General features: G+C 38.0%; 2 protein-coding genes across 3 annotated transcripts in view; one reads left to right on the top strand and one right to left on the bottom strand.

The window, feature by feature from the left end:
* Positions 1 to 2,212, bottom strand: part of tbck (TBC1 domain containing kinase) — a 48,824-nt gene extending 46,612 nt beyond the window's left edge. The window contains exons 1-3 of one of the 2 annotated variants that reach the window (XM_008287246.1): positions 2,081 to 2,212; positions 1,535 to 1,731; positions 59 to 131 (exon numbers count right to left, since the gene is read on the bottom strand). In XM_008287246.1, coding sequence (XP_008285468.1) covers positions 59 to 131; positions 1,535 to 1,727 — 266 coding nt within the window. In that variant the 5' untranslated portion in view covers positions 1,728 to 1,731; positions 2,081 to 2,212. Of the gene's footprint in view, positions 1 to 58; positions 132 to 1,534; positions 1,735 to 2,080 lie in introns of both variants that reach the window. The other variant, XM_008287238.1, reaches the window with a different exon arrangement.
* Positions 2,213 to 2,529: 317 nt separating this feature from the next.
* Positions 2,530 to 16,508, top strand: aimp1a (aminoacyl tRNA synthetase complex interacting multifunctional protein 1a). The gene is made up of 7 exons (XM_008287256.1): positions 2,530 to 2,630; positions 7,431 to 7,561; positions 7,947 to 8,060; positions 10,433 to 10,594; positions 12,142 to 12,350; positions 14,090 to 14,258; positions 16,207 to 16,508. Coding segments are annotated over exons 1-7 (954 nt in total). The 5' UTR covers positions 2,530 to 2,628; the 3' UTR covers positions 16,374 to 16,508.
* The last annotated feature ends 1 nt before the right edge of the window (position 16,509 follows it).

A 16,509-nucleotide genomic window follows, 5' to 3' on the forward strand; every position in this document is an offset into this window, starting at 1 on the left:
ACAACAACTGGTCCGTCATGTATGAAAATTCAATGAAGAATTATTATGGTAATTTCACCTGGCTGGTTTTCCTTGTTTCTGGAAATCACTTAAACTCTTCTCGTAGTGTTCAGCAACAACAATCAGTCGTTCTGTAGAACAAGAGGAAGAAAAACACAAAAACATGTGCAATGAATTATCAAAATTACTAACACAGCTTGTCCTAATCATCAATCTATCAAGAATGAAAGGTTATGGTTCGTGCTCTTTTACTTTCAGAAATGTATTATGTCAAGAAACAAAAACAATGTATTGTGTTTTTAACACCTGTATGGCACACAGTCATAAAGTCCAAAACAATTGCCCTGAAACAAATTGTTCCTCTGTGAAGGTTTTTAACACTGTCTCTGTTATTTTTCTCATTTTTCCAGACTCACCATAGTTATGCAAATGTCACCCAGCTCTATCTAGCCCTCTCACCGAATGACTCTGGTCATATAGACCAGCTTTGTCTCTAGAGGGAGTAAACAGCTGGATGCAACAAAACTTCCTTCAACTAAATAGAGACATGACTGCAATAATTCATTTTTTATCAATAAAGAAGAAAGGCTGATGCTCAGTGTTTACCTTTAGTCCAGGGGACTAAGAACTAACACCCAGGTCAAAAATCTTGGTGTAATCGTTGATGAGGATCTAAATCTTAGCAGTCACATCAAAACTGTAACTAAATCCTCATCATGGCATCTTAAAAAGATGGTCAAAATGAGAAACTTTGTGTCCAAGCATGATTTAGAAACATACAGTCATGCTTTTAGCAAAATCAACAATCAGACTTTTGCACTGAATAAAAATGTCGCTGCTAAAATACTGAGAAACACCAAGAAGAGAGAACGCATTACTCCGATTCTTAGATCCCTACACTGGCTTTTAGTTAAATATAGAACTGAATTATTATTATTGTCCATAAGTCTCTGAATGGTCTGGGCCCAACATATATCTAAGATATGTTTGCTGAGTAAAACCTAGAAAGTCTCTTAGATCTGCAGACACTGGTGGGTTCAGACCAGACAAGGTGAACTTCTGTTAGTCATTATGCTGCCTGCTGCTGGAAGCAACTCGCCTTGGAGGTATGATTAGCCTTAACTGTGATCATTTTTAAAAGTAGGGTAAAGACTGTTTTTATTTTCACTTCTTTTAATTAATCAGTTTAATTTATAAAGCCTAGTCTAAATTGACGATACTTTTATTACACTTCTCTGCACTTTCATTCATTAAATATCTTTTTTTTTATTTTATTTTACATGCTTTTTTCCTGTCTTCTGTCTTTTTCTACTGTTTTCATCAACTAAAATCTGTGCGCACTTTCTTCATCTTGTCTCTACTGCATTTTATTTATTTTATTTATTTCATTTTTTTTTTTTAATTTTAAAAGTTTGATAACAACAGAAAATGAAATAATACTTGATAAACAAACCAAATTAAATCTTACCAGCTGCAAGTACAAGATATACGCTACAATAACATCTCCGATAGGGTGCAAAACAGGAAGTCATACCATGTTTCCCTCTTGAAATGTCCACATACTGGCAGAGTCTGGGGTGAGTGATGGTCTTGAGGATCTGGAAACGTCCCAGGATCTTGATGGAGTTGGGGGTTAGAGGAAGGCCATTGCTACCACAGACATCATGTGGGAGAGCTGAGGCAAAGAAGGTGAAAGCTCCCAGCTGGGCATCTTTAAGGGGCCTCATTGTGCTACTGGCATGAAGTACAGACAATGGGACATAATACGATATGTGAATAATATGTGAAAACATAAAAAACTGAATAAACATTTTGATCATCAGCAATGCATTGTATGATACATTAACAACCGATTTTTTTATTTGTCATTCACTGTACAACAAAAACTGACTGTCATTAGAGCAAACAGCTTAACACTGACATTATATTTGCAACACATTTACACCATATATTACAGTAATTTCATAAACAATAGACAATGAGAGTGTGTATTGCTGCTGCAAGTTAATTCTGTGTGAATGGAGCGAAATTATAAAAACAATCGGCCCGAATAGGAAGCCAAAGATAAAATATGAATTACCTCAAACAAACGTGTCTTCTCACGCTTAATGCGGAGGCTGCATGCTCATGTCGACAGAATGGACCTGAAATTCTTCTTAATAAAATATTTTTTGAAATGAACGTTTCCTGTCTCTGCGATGTGATGGGAACAGCTGAGTGAACGTGACCGGTGACGTATTTTTTGTGCGGCGAAGTAGTGTCGAGGGGACAGTTTCTAACAACAAAACAATGGCTGTGGAATCTGAATGAATCAGTAAAATTTTTAATCGCGCACAAAGCTGTTCTTGAACCGAGTTTTTGCTTTTTTTGACGAGTTAGTTTCTCATCCTAAAAATATATATACAGGCAATTTCCATGGACGCCTAAAAGTATTGGATCTATAGAACATGTGGCTAACAAAGGCACACGCAACACAGGTGCCTGCGTCACACCCGGATACTGCTGCGATCGAACCACTGGGTCCTAAATGATCCTGTCCGCGGCTAACTGCTAGCCGCCTGTCAGCTAGCTGCAGCTGTCAAGCCCCCAGCTGTCCCTGAAACGTGTTGGGGTTGCTGCTCAGAGTCCATGTAAGTTTCTAAAAGCTCTGTCTTATATCTCACTGCTTAAACTAACTGTGGCTTTATTACAATCGTAAGCTGTCGATAACGTCTAACCGGCAGGCATTAGCATGTAGCTTAGCAGTGCTACCTACACTCGAGCTAGCACAAAGTCAGGTTGATTCCTTGTTCCAGTGTCACGTTAGTTGAGGAACGTAGACGTGAACGAGTGTTACAGATTTGTGGCACCTTGTAGGGAAATGCTGCTGTAGTGCAAATGAATAGCAGTCCAGCTCAAGCCCTAACCTTAACCTACAATGGCTTAGCAGCAAATATATATAGGTTTGCATAAATCGAAAGAACACCGGCTCAGAGCTGACTGAACAACCTGACGCAACGTTAACTAATATTGAGTCAATATCACTATATTGAACCATCCATTACACAGGAAGTTTTAACACTGGGATTAACGTTACTTAAAAAATTATTCGCAAGTTAGTCTATCATTTGATCTCTGTGTTATTGTGTAACTAATTATACCCAACAGGTAATATTTACTGTACTAATATGCATTGATGCAAAATAACTAAGTACATGTATTCAATACTACATATAAATCCAGTTTTCATGTACTTTACTTGAGTATTTCCTTTTTATGCAGCTTTGTACTAATACTGCGACATTTCAGAGGGAAAAAGTATTCTTTAACACATTAGATCATAAACTTTCAGAAACAATACACAAACAGAGATGAAATGTTGTTGTCTTTTGGCATCTAACAAATAGTGGTGTGTCATCAGGGTCACTTTTCAAATGTCTATGAGTTGTTAACAGATCCAGCAGATTTTTTTTCCCCTTTAAACATACCGATGATTTTATTGTGAAATCAGACATAATGACAACATTATAACAAGCTTTTAAAATACAACAAATTGTTAAAGAGACAAACTTTTTGGTGTCTGATCTCCTACAAAAAGCAGTGTGTTGTCTGGCTTACATTATCGATGTTGAGCTGTTGATAGTTCCACCAAATAGTCTGAGTGGAGCTTTTATTCTAAACGTCTCACATGGTTTCATTTTTTAAAATGTTCAAATGATTCACTATCTCATCAGAAAATCAAAGATCACAGAAAAATCCAAAAACTGAAAGCAGATTTGTGTATCAGAACGTTGTTTTGCCTTCTTTCTTCTCACATTAATCGTCTCAATACATCTCAGATTTGTCTGCATATGCTTATTGTATCTGTATACACAATGATATTGCAGTAATAATAACCTAATTATGTTGTCAATACTTCATCAACATTTTGTTGCTAATACATATTTTTCCTTTGGTGTGTGTTTTTTTTTTTTTTAAATGCAGGATTTCATATGTAATTGAACATTTTATATTGGTGTGCTAGTATTTATACTCAAGTAAAGAATTTAAATACTTCTTTCACCACTGCTAGTCTGGCACTCAAAGGTTATTTAAGGTATTTATTAAATTGGCAAGTTTTTTTTTTTTTTAAATAATATTTAATGCTTTGCAAAATAATGATCTTTCTCCATGGAGTTAGGGTTGCAGCAAAATAGGGTTGCATGTTTCGTTAGTCTGTGGTCACTATATAGTGGCCGTAACCAGCAGAAACATAAGTTCACAGAAAAGCCACAATTTGGAAGTTAAAGGGAAATACTAATGACAGCCCACTGAGTGAGAGATGTATTTGCTGAAACAGGTGTCCTCATGAAGGAACACCACTAGTCAGTCATCTTTAATTAAAACAATGTCTCTGATAACCATCAGAGTAATCCAACTGCTCAACTCGTGTCCTTAAATCTAACTTTTTTACACCCACTAACATGAACAAATGATTACAGCCAGACTGAAACCCACACTTATTTTAGTGTTTTCGCTTCTCAGTGTACAAACTGGGGCTGCAAGGTGACGCAGTTGGTAGCACTGTTGCCTCGCAGCAAGAAGGTCGCCAGTTCGCATCCCGGTGCGTGGAGTTTGCATGTTCTCCCCGTGCAGTGTGGGTTCTCTCCGGGTTCTCCGGCTTCCTCACACAGTCCAAAAACATGTTGAGGTTAATTGGTGATTCTAAATTGTCTGTAGGTGTGAATGTGAGTGTGCTTGGTTGTCTGTCTCTAAGTGTAGCCCTGCGATAGACTGGTGACCTGTCCAGGGTGTCCCTTAAGTCAGCTGGGATAGACTCCAGCCCCCCATGACCCTAGTGTGGATTAAGCGGTGTATAGATAATGGATGGATTTACACAGTGGCATGAAAACAAACATGTCTTGCAAACCCTCGAATTATAAAAAACAAGGGATTAATAAATCATCATATTCAACCCTCAAATAAATGGGTTGTTTTTACAAACACATGACTTGATCAAGACAAATAGTAAAGTCATATTTCTTCTGGCATTTTTGTAATGTATTAGCAATAATAATACCACTAAAAATGTGCTAGCCATTTATTATATTTGTACAATTATTCATAGATGTCAGAAAATGCTTTTTTCTTCATATTATAGTATACACAGAAAAATGTCACTTTGTGATGTTTTCTTCAGTCTTATGTTGCACACTCTTCGGCCACATGCAATGTACAATTGATATGTTTTTCATTCTTCATAATCTAACCAATTATTTCAAACACAGTTGATTGATAATGACAACAATTGATAAATGTAGCATTAATAATGGCCAACAACATTAGTATTTTGATACCACCATGCTTTCAGGTCATCTGTACTCTTGGCAGTGCAGAGTCTTTTACCTAATTTCATCTGTTAGCCTGTTGTATAGCTTACAATTTGGTGTACAGCTTCCATTTACTTGCATTTTACCTTTTGCACAGTTAATTATTGCTGGACTTTTTGTGTTTACAAATACATAAAAATAGCAATTATTTATACCAGTTAAGCATGCCAGTAAAGGCCACATATGGGAAAGATGAGCACATGCGTCTAGAAAACCAGTCAATCTGGTGCTACAGGCTAGACCTTAAATGGTTTCCTCTAAATTTAAATGTGCAGGTCCGTCTAATGCCTTCAGGTGGTGCTGGCACACTGCACTCACTTTTCATTCATAATGGTCTGATTGGCAGCCAGGTAGGGAAGTATCCAGAATATTTCTGCTGTGGGAATGAACCATGAAAAGAGAAAACACTTGTCTGCTGGTGGGTCTGCACACACACTACCCAGTATCAGAGAAAGCCTGTGGTTTAATATGACAGATTTACATATTTGATTCAAACCGCCTGTGCAGAGCTATTCAATATTATATTTGATACTTTCATTTTAGAGTGAATGTAGACATAAAACGCCTATAGCAAAAGGGCTTCTGCTAAACCATAAACGGTTAACTTGCAAGATTTTTACAGTTGCCAAGATGAATCCAGTATACTATGAGTTCATACGGTGTAGACCTGTAAATCAGGAGGGCTGAAAGCTGGTGAAAGCACATGTCACTGTCTACATTGTTAACACATTTGGCTATTTCCGTCTAAAATCCAAACCTGCAGTGTCTTTATGCTGCAGACCATACCTCAGCTTCAAGATTCATTTTCAGAGGTTATCCAAATGAGATCAGCCTTTTTTATGGCTCTTGTTATTACTCCACCACTGGTCCTGTTTAAATCAATTCAATTTCTCAAAAAGAAATGCTTTGATCCTTGATTTTATCAACTCCAGCTCTTTTGTGTTTCTAATTTCCTCATCCCCCAACATTTTGTTTTCATCTTGGGCCAGCTGTTGTTTTCCAGCGCCTCCCTGTAATATGTGTAAGAAGTTTTCTTCTCCATGCCTCAGCCTTGTAAAAATCCTTCTTTTCCTCTTTCTTCATGAAGTACTTTGCCAAGCGCAACATTGTAAAGGAACATTACCCCAAATTCTGGTATAACACTGGTATCCCGCAAAGGATTAATTGAGTGTCAATTTATCACTCACTACTGTGGAAGACTGAAATTCAACCATAATTTTAGTTTGACCAATCTGACTTGAAACCTTTTAAGATTTTGTGAGGGCTTTTAACGCTGAAATGTTGCAGATTTGTTTGGAACTGTTTTCTCGATTTTGTAAAAATGAACAGGTGTTTCTCTTTCTCTGCATACCTTGTAGACAGACGTCAAATTAAGTCAGTTTGGGCAACCAGCCAAAGTATATAGCAGTCATGAAAATCTCATTAGTACATGGTTTATACATACTGAGGCTGCACATTAAGGCAAACATATGAATATGATTGCTCTGCAATAAACATTGCAGTCAGGCATTCACGGCACCTTATTTGTGGTTACAGTACAATATTTAATAATGGAAATGTTCTAATGCTGCCAAATCATATTATGATACATTACTGAAGAACAGTAGAGTGTAATGCCCTATAGAGAAGTCCAGTTGAAGAAAACCTGCAACACATACCAACTTTGTGGAAATTACAATGTTCAGTTTTTGTGAGGCTATCTGAGACTGGTTGACTTGACTCTGTGGTCATCTTGGAGGCTGTAGTTTGTGGTGAAGTTGTACTGGAATGCAAACCTTGTAACTCAAACATACCTTTGTATATGTCCAGTGTGGTGCTTTGGAACACCATCTGTTTTTACGCTGTTGGTGTCAGACAGTTTTATTTAAAGCAAGGAATGGAATGACTTCACTGTACATAACCATTTAAAACAAATGTAATCATACTTGTGAAACTCCAAACACCTACTGAAGACCTTACGTGTATAATATCTTATTTAATCTTTGGTATATTGTTTAGCCCTAATATCTACCAAAACTATTCGGATCACATTTTGTTTTTGCTGAGTTTGCTTTATGTCTGTTTTTGTCCTTTTGTCGTCAGGTTTTTCGCTCGCTCACTGGTCAAGATGTCAAGTCACAATCCTTTGTTGCGGCTGGAGCAGCGAGCGGCTGAGGCTGACCAGATCATCGAGTACCTCAAACAACAAGTCCAGCTACTAAAGGAGAAAGCCAGTAAGAAACAAACATACACAAAGACGGTTGTTCTCAGCCAAATGCGGTATATTTAGGTTTATAGTACAGTTAGATTTACAAATCTAAGGCTGCATTTTTTAAATGTAGGACCTTGAGATGGGTTGCAACTAAATTGGAATACATAAAACATTTTTGTATTATCCTCTATTATTACAACAACAAAAAAAGTTTTTAGGAAAAATTCTGTATTTACTAGGCCCCAAGGTAGACTTGATCCTATGTGTTTAGTGGAAGGTTAGCAATACTTTTTTTTTTTTCCCCCCAATTTGATAGCTTTTTAATTCCAATAGTTATTTCAGTATTCTTATGGGAAACTGAAATTTAATACTGTGCTGAGAAGTAACAGAAATGTGCCTTGTTGCAGTTGTCCAGGCCAGTGTCAGAGAGGAGAAGAAACTGATGGTGGAGAATGCCAAATTAAAGAATGACATTGAAGTACTGAAGAAACAGCTGCTCGAGAAGGAAAAGAAGAGGGGAGGTATGTTAAGTTTTGTTCCCAGCAAAAGTTCCATTACGGATCAAATGTTTGTTTGTCTTTAAAAAGACCTTCTCATGTTGTTACCCTTTATATGTAGTTAAAGAAGCGATTGTGTGTGTGCCTAATTTCGGAACATTTGATGTCAGTTGTTGCTCATTAGGGCCTTTGTTTGGATTGTCCTATCAATGTTACCATCTTGTGCATTCTCGCCTAAGCCCATTATAACCAGCTCTTTTTTTGTTGTTGTTTTTATCATAAGCAACCACAGCACTTCAAGAATCCCCATTAGGGTGATGGGGACAGCATGTGTGTCAGCTATTCTGCTTCTGACATACGTTGGCGTTCAAGGGCAAATCGCTCAGATCGTTTAATGTTTTCCAGAAAGAAGATGCAGGAATGAACAGGGGGCTGGAAGAAATAAGTAATTTAACCTTACTCAAAAAACTCAATATGTTTTGGAACGTCGAAGGAATGCATTCCAATACACCCAAGACAGTGTGTTTTGCACACATTGTATATAATGTTTATTTTTGAGTTGTTGGCTTTTTTATGACTTAAACAGCATCCCACTGTAGTCACATACTTTGCCTGTTTGTGGAATGCATAGGTACAGTGCTGCTAGCGTGCACTGGACAGATGCTCTGCCCCTTTATTTCAAATGAAGAAACAGAATGTTGATGTCACATATTCCATTTAAAACTAATAGAAGTTTTTTAAGTGCTTGAAGAAATAATCGACAATCGTAAAGTGTGTGTCATGCAAGAGAAACAGATTGAATGGTCAAAGTTGTATTGACATTTAAGTAGTATTGATTGATTCAGGATTCCAAGGCAACATTTCACCTCAAGAGTTGCTGGTGGTCTTCAATTTTTACTATCAAGCTAACGTTAACTTCCAAAGATAAAAAGGCAACATGACTCCTGTGATGGTTTCTGTATTCCCGACAACGCCCGCCTGTTAAACCTGCACAGCTCCACAATTTCTGCAGGGAATGACAGAATAGCTTAGCTACGTTTTTATAACTTAGCATCTTAAAAGAGCTTGACCTCTGCCTGCACTGCAACTTTTCCTCAGAATGGATGTTTTCAGTGAATTTTCATTTGCTTGGCACAAGTAAATGGAATCATCCAAAACACAAACTTCTAATTACAACCTACTACTTCCATGGTATCATTTAAATCTACTTGGCTAGATGCTAATATTCTCAGCATAATGAAACTAATTATAAAGTGAGTCTAACATTTGATTGTGTGGTCAGTTATAGTTGACTAATGTATATAAGCTTGCCACCGTAGGAACAGCGGTAACATAACCTTTAATCAAGGTCAGATTATTTTCATGGAAACATTTTGTAAATATGTAATTTCGATACACAAAGACAAGCTTTTAGGGATTTAATGAATACCCAGGGAATTTTAATAATTGTTAAAATTAAACGACTTAATAATAAAGCGGAAAATAATGTAATTGGCCAGAAAATCAAAACAAGAAGCTGAAAAAGTTGCTGAAAAAATCTCTACAGAGCTGAGGAGCTCCAGAGCTAAGTAATAATTTTCGGTTTGTAACTATGGGCTTTATGGTTTCTGATATACAAAATATGTCTGGGTTAGTTTTGAGAAAATGCACTGCTTAAGACATCAACAACAATTCTATTTCATGTGATTATGCAGCCACTGTGTCTTGCAATTGAATATTTCACTAAGTGAATCATATGTAGTACCGTCATATAGAACGGAAAGAGTGTGTTTTAAATGTGAAAAACCTTGAGAGGAAACTTGATGGGAAGTTTGGGAGGTTATTGCCTGTAATTCCAAGGTAAACCGGAAAGGTCCTGTTCTCAGGTCCGAACATAGAATTAAGGTAATTAAAAGCATTATGGTGATGGTGGTGTGCCTGCAGACCGATGTTTGTCAGACACAGGCAGTAGATTTTGTAGGGATTCAAACATCAGGCGCCTTAAATGAGGGGTTATTTTTTTCTACAGAGTTATACGAGGACATTGTTCCCAGCTTTAGGGTTCCATTTCCATGTTTCCATCAACATGGACACTGTGTCATTTTCCCATCTAAACTGTTTGCATCAGGGGAGCAGTCTGCCCACTGCGTGTGTAAATAAACCTCCATCTGTATCATTTCGTTGTATTATGTTGATGCAACCAGCTCTGTGCGTGAAAAGGGACAACTAAGAAGTCATTTACCTTGTGTATTTGAAATGTAAATTTTCTCTGTTTTGCAGCAGGGCAGCTATGCTCTTGTCTGTCTTTTCAGTTGGGATACCAGGAGTGCAGATAGCATAAGTCAGAAAATTGTCAGATATTGTGTTTAATTTGCTACCTAACCGTTATTAACAGTGTACATGTCTTCCTTCTTTAGTATTGGACGTTGCCATGCCATCAAGTGCCACCAGTGTCGAGTGCAGTTCAAAGCCCACCCCTCCCAAACCCTCTGGTCCAGCACCCTCAGCTTCCCCCGCTGCTGCTGTCCAGAGCCCCCCACCCAAAGATGAGGGTAAAAAGAAGAAGCCAGAGAAAAAAGGTAACGGCTAGAGAGCAATGTATGGCACATTGTAGGATCTGGTATGAATCCAGTGACGTCCATCGGAAGCTGACTAGATGGAACACACTGTTCTTCAAAAGTCATTTGAACTTTTCCAAACATGCTTCATTTGAATTTCTAATATCAGGTAGTAATCAAAGTGAGACATCTGCTTCTTAATGGATCCAAGATCCTCATCAGCCTAAGCCAGAGAATGCTTAATGAAGTTTGATTTGTTAGGAATTTTAAGTATGTAAGATATCTTTGTGATGAGGTATCTTCATGTCACCAGTTATTAATTCCAATTTGGCAGAAATTTAATTCAGATTTTGTGTGGATGTGCTAGATCGTTCTGGGACTTTAACGTTAAATTGTTCAGAATACAAAATAAGAAAACCCTTGCCTCAAAATTTCAATTAGTTAACAGTAAATTACTCAACTCCTTGAATATGTTTCAGCAATATGCTGTTTGTTTAATTAGAAGAACTTTGGGCACCCACAGGGAACAGTCAGCTCTGTATGTGGTGCTGAGGTTATAATTTAGACACAGGAAGCCAAAAGAAAACATTTAGTGGAGTGACTGGAATTTCTCACATCCAGAAATCAGAAGTGTTAATAAACAAGACCTCTGCCTTTTGACTAAAATATTGAATTCTGGTGTTACTTCAGGCTTCAATTTAGCTGGCATGTCACCTCATCCAAACAGTTATAGGTTGTTAGTATACAAACGCATATGTAACTAGAGTCCCTGTAATGCTGTGTCGCTGTGCTGTCATTACAGCAGAGCAAAAATTACTTATGGTGAGTTGAATTAATTAATAACAAAGTCAGGGGTTTAAATTTATATGCCTGAGAGTGTGTAGGCTGAGTGGAATGATTGAAGACTCCAATCCACTGGAATTAATGTGTGTAAGCAAACCAGACGAGTGAAAGCTACTTTGTCTCTTGGGGGGGAACCATCTGCTATTCCGCTATGTCACTGGATCACATGGCGCTCACCGTCAGCCAAAAGCGGGTAATGGTATTGTCATTTAGTCAAGCCGCATGCTCTACAGTTCTGGGAAGGAGTGAATAAGTGATGGTGTTGTTCTAAATTCTTTATTTACTCATGGATCACATGATACGCATGCCACCCTGAGGCTTGTCGTTGATGTTTTCATTTATGGGAGGAAATTAAATCAGATTCCAGATAGATGCCCAGTTTTGTTTCATCTATGATTTGTTTTCTGTAATGTTTCTTGGAAAGATAACAGTTGACTGAAATGTTCTCGGTGCCTTTTAAAGAAACATTTCCTATAATATCATGCACATTTATTATAATACCATGAAAACTGTCACAGATGCGTCTCTTGAGCAAACGTCTCTCTTAACACACGATGACTTAACTACTGTCTGACTTTCGTTGCCGAAAACGCACAACACCCGACCAAACTGTCCTGTCAAGCTGTTCCCTCGACGAAATTAAAAACACTGAAACATGAAATTTAAACGCAAAGTGTGTTTTTGTGCAATATTAGTATAACAGTTTCCCATTTTTTTAATGCCAGGAGGGGAGAAAGCAGAGAAGAAGCAGGCAACCCCTAGTCAAGAGGAGGCCAAGGTGGATGTGTCTCGTCTGGACCTACGCATTGGACGTATAATCACAGCTGAGAAGCATCCAGATGCTGACAGTCTCTATGTGGAACAAGTCGATGTGGGAGAAGCTTCTCCCAGAACAGTGGTCAGCGGACTTGTCAAGCACATACCTCTGGACCAGGTACAGTATAGTAGTTATTTAGATGTGATTACCAGAGGTTTGGGAAGGGAACTTTGAAACTGATGGAATGACTAACTCACAAAGTCTCCGACATTACATGTAGGGATTCACATTCATTTACTGATTTAGTTTGGATTTATTTGGTTAAAAAAAAAAGTAAAAAGTTGCTTCCTGTTCAGTCTCATGTAGTTACATAGTTATGATCCAGTGTTAAAGTCACGGAATATCTCATCAGGACTCAAGTTGCAAACCTGTGGATGACTAAAACACCAGCCTGTAAGTTGGCTTACTACAGTGAAGTAGATGTAAATTTCAACAAAAGTTAGGTTTTCATATTAGCTTAATGGTTTGCCACCCAGATTATATTTAAGAGCTGTTTTCAGAGGCAAAAGCAATGGTGAAGACAGTACATTAATGTCTAACTAGGGCATTTGGAAGAATTTATTCGTCCATTTAAATTGATTTGTCAGATAATTCCACAATATTTTATGATAGTCATTCAAGAGCTCCAGAGAATATGTGTTGTATCTCACATAAATGTAGGATTTTCTCCTAAAGCAGACTAATTAGTGTGTTTCATTTTACCTAAATTGAAACCATCATTCACTTTTACAGTCTTCAGCATTTCTTAGTGTTTCCTTATATTTCTAGACCGCAGAGCCCTTGTGTATAACAGTTGGCTTTTATTATATGTAGACATTGTATATCATTTAAATTGAAACATGCCTGCTAAAATCATGTGTAACAAACACTGATTCTTTTAGGCACACAGACAAATATTGGACTTTAGCTATTTAAAATGGTTAACGGTGCTGCAGCATTGACATTAAGTAGCACAGCTTTATTAAGTGCACATTGACTGCAGTTAGGAAAGCTAAACGACTGCTGCCCTTTATGTCTCTGTATCAGTCTGTTACTCACAGAGACAATAAATCTAAAATCAAATTTCTTTTTGACCTTCTTGTTAGCTGTCCTATTTATTTGAATCATAATCTGCTTGTCAAGCCAGCAGGAGTAATAAATAAATATCTGAGCTACATAACTGGTTTACGTCTGTGCTTTTGAGTGTGAATAGATAAAAGGCGCTACTCCGAAATACATGTCAAATAAAGGGTAATTATAAAATAGCTGTTAGGATAAGAAGCTATTGCATAATGAAGTATTGTACAAGTCGAGCAGTCTTTTGTGTAAATACTGTTATAAAACATTCACATTCTTGTCCCAGCTTGCCAAAACTGTCTACAGATGAAATATGAAAACTTCCACTGAAACCCTGTCAAAGCAAAATGAGTAATTTCTAATTTATGAAGCAATTTCTTCAAAGATGTCTTAGGTAGGATTATCTTCTGAGCTCTGGTTTACATCATCTCATGAGATGCAAAATTTTTCTTGTTCTCAGCTTTTGCAGAAACTGCCTTTCGTCTTCTTTTAAATTTTGGTCAACCACAGAAGCCTCTGGGCTCAAAAGTCTAATGTTTTCCTGTTTGCTCACTTTGGTTTATGAAATGAGGCGAACAAACCATAAACCCTCGGACACAGTAACTTTAAAATTGATAGATCGTAATAGGCATTATTGTTTCTGATGGATTATGAAACTCTCTGTCCTAACCCCAAACAGACCACATCTGTAGAAGGTGTTTTTTTAACTTTAATAAGTTGGATGTAATTTGTTTTTCTTCTCTGTTGTCCAGGGACTATGGGCTGCAAAAATGCATTTAATCTTGTGTCCCCCCATGCAGATGCAGAACCGCATGGCAGTCCTGATGTGTAACCTGAAGCCAGCCAAGATGAGAGGAGTGGTGTCCCAGGCCATGGTCATGTGTGCCAGCTCTCCAGAAAAGGTTGAAATCCTTGACCCTCCAAGTGGAGCAGTACCAGGGGACAGAGTAACTTTCCAGGGCTTCCCAGGTACCAATACCCTCATTCCTATAGCTTACCTCTCAAAAACATACTGATTATTGGGATATGGAAAATACTGCATGCTACCAAACAAAACAAATGGGAACAGAGGATGCTTCCTTCACCACTTAATGACTGTCAGAGCCTGAGAAAACTTCCCACTCGAGAATCCACAAAATGCCTCTGTCTTTAGTAAATGAAGGGTGTCGTTGAACCTTTTTACTGGCAAAACAGCATGGCAGTTGGAACATTCATTCTTCTGAAGACACCAATTACCATGCGTTTTCAGACCCCACTGAAAGTGCTCATTTAGAGGACTCCTCAGTTCTGTTTGGTGGTGGCTAAATGGTCTGTGACTGCTGATTTGGCAGACTAATTAACACTTATTGCTAGGAATGCAACCTAATTTTGTTTTATCATCAGTTGGAAAGATAAGTGTCCTAATTGTCCTGTTCAGTTCAAGCAGTATAGATGAGTTTGAGTAAAAGAACACATGAGCCTTATTCTCTATCTATTAACACTTCAGCTAGACCATAATAGAGTCAAGTCCCTTTTATGTGAGGCATTTCAACGACAATCTTTAACGAATATGGCCTAAATAAAAAACACCACCAACAGTCCAGTGGCGTTGTAAAAGTTTGCAAAGCTGCATATGAGAAGAGAATTAGTCTTGTTTTCACATTTCCTACTGAGAGCAATAACCATATTGGGAGTTCCCTTTTTAAAAGAATAAAGTGAAGAGGAGGATGTAATGAAGGTGGATCTGTGGTCCATGCACCCGCAGCCCAGCTGCATCCGCTGAGGCTTTCATCCCTGCAGTACACATGTCCCAGCCATTGTAAAAGCTGTTTGATTCACAAGAAATCCCTTCAGCAACAACATTTTTATGGATACTACATAAATTTATATTCTAACCGTCCTCTGAAAAAGAGGATAAAAGAGCGAAGGATAGAGCAAAGATGGAATTGACCGTCGGCATGCCACACTGTCAAGGGTTGTTTTCTTTTTTTCAAGTTTATGTTTTGTTTTTGTTTTTTTTACAACAGCATATAAAAGTACTTTGAAAATAGAGGGATAAATAAGTTTTTGTCCTCTTCCTAGCTGCCCTGTTTTCCCACCAAAGCCCTGTAATACAGATTCAATTATAGCCAATCCACGGCTGGTGTGAGTACATGGTTGTAATTGCTCACATTTCCCCCAACTAATGGGGCCCAGTACTTCTGCTTGAACTTAAGAATGTGCGCAAGTTGCTCATCAAAACCTCTTTCACGCTTCTGATCAAAACTGATTGTTGCCACTCTTGGGTTGTAAACCAGCAGAAATCACAGCTTTGGGAAATGAAACACATTTGTGTCCTCATACCCTGAGATGGTTGTGTAAAGCGGAAAAAGTCAACACCAGACAGAAGCCAGCCATTGCCGGCTATAAATTTTCATAAAAGCCAAGCAACATCAAAAACAAAACCATCATGCAATGAGAACCTCACCTAATTGTTTTCCTTGGGTGCATATTTTGATTCTGAGAAATTCAGTTAAGATGTTTTGAGTTATAGCTAAGAACAAATGGCACTTTTTTTGAAATGCCCTAACATGCTAGACATGTAAACCATTCACAATAAATGTGGGAGAAATAAAATTAGAATTACCCTAATAAATCATGAACGTAATTGTTGGTCATTTCCTTACAATTTGTATTGGCCTCAGCTTCTTACACAGATTGTATCTATGTATGCTGACCATGAAAGATCCATGCAGGAGCATTTAAAGGCATCTATTAATGTGTCCGTCAATGATCGAATGCAGGAATATAGTGAAACTGTGTTTGAATAGGTCACACAAGGACATGGCATATCACAGTCAGGTCATGAAACGCCAGTCCTGCATCCACAAAGCCAGCATTTGTGATAGATGAGCAGAGGAAGATCAAATAGCGTTTCTGATGCATCTTTTTAATGCAGGTGAACCAGACAAAGAGCTGAACCCCAAAAAGAAGGTGTGGGAGCAGGTCCAGCCCGACCTGCGTACAGACGGCCAGTGTGTTGCAACCTACAAGGGAGCTGCCTTTGAAGTCGCCGGCAAGGGAGTGTGCAAAGCCCAAACCATGAGCAACAGTGGAATCAAATAAAATAACAGAGCTGCTTGAAATAGCTCAGTGTTTACTTGGCAATCATCTCCTGCGATGACCATAATGGAGTTGAGAAACAGGATTCATGAAAGTTAATGCTTTGAAGATGTTCAATAAAGCGTTTTGGAAATAGTAT

The sequence above is a fragment of the Stegastes partitus genome, unplaced genomic scaffold (genome assembly GCF_000690725.1).
Source record: "Stegastes partitus isolate 25-593 unplaced genomic scaffold, Stegastes_partitus-1.0.2 Scaffold11, whole genome shotgun sequence".
NCBI lineage: Eukaryota > Metazoa > Chordata > Actinopteri > Pomacentridae > Stegastes > Stegastes partitus.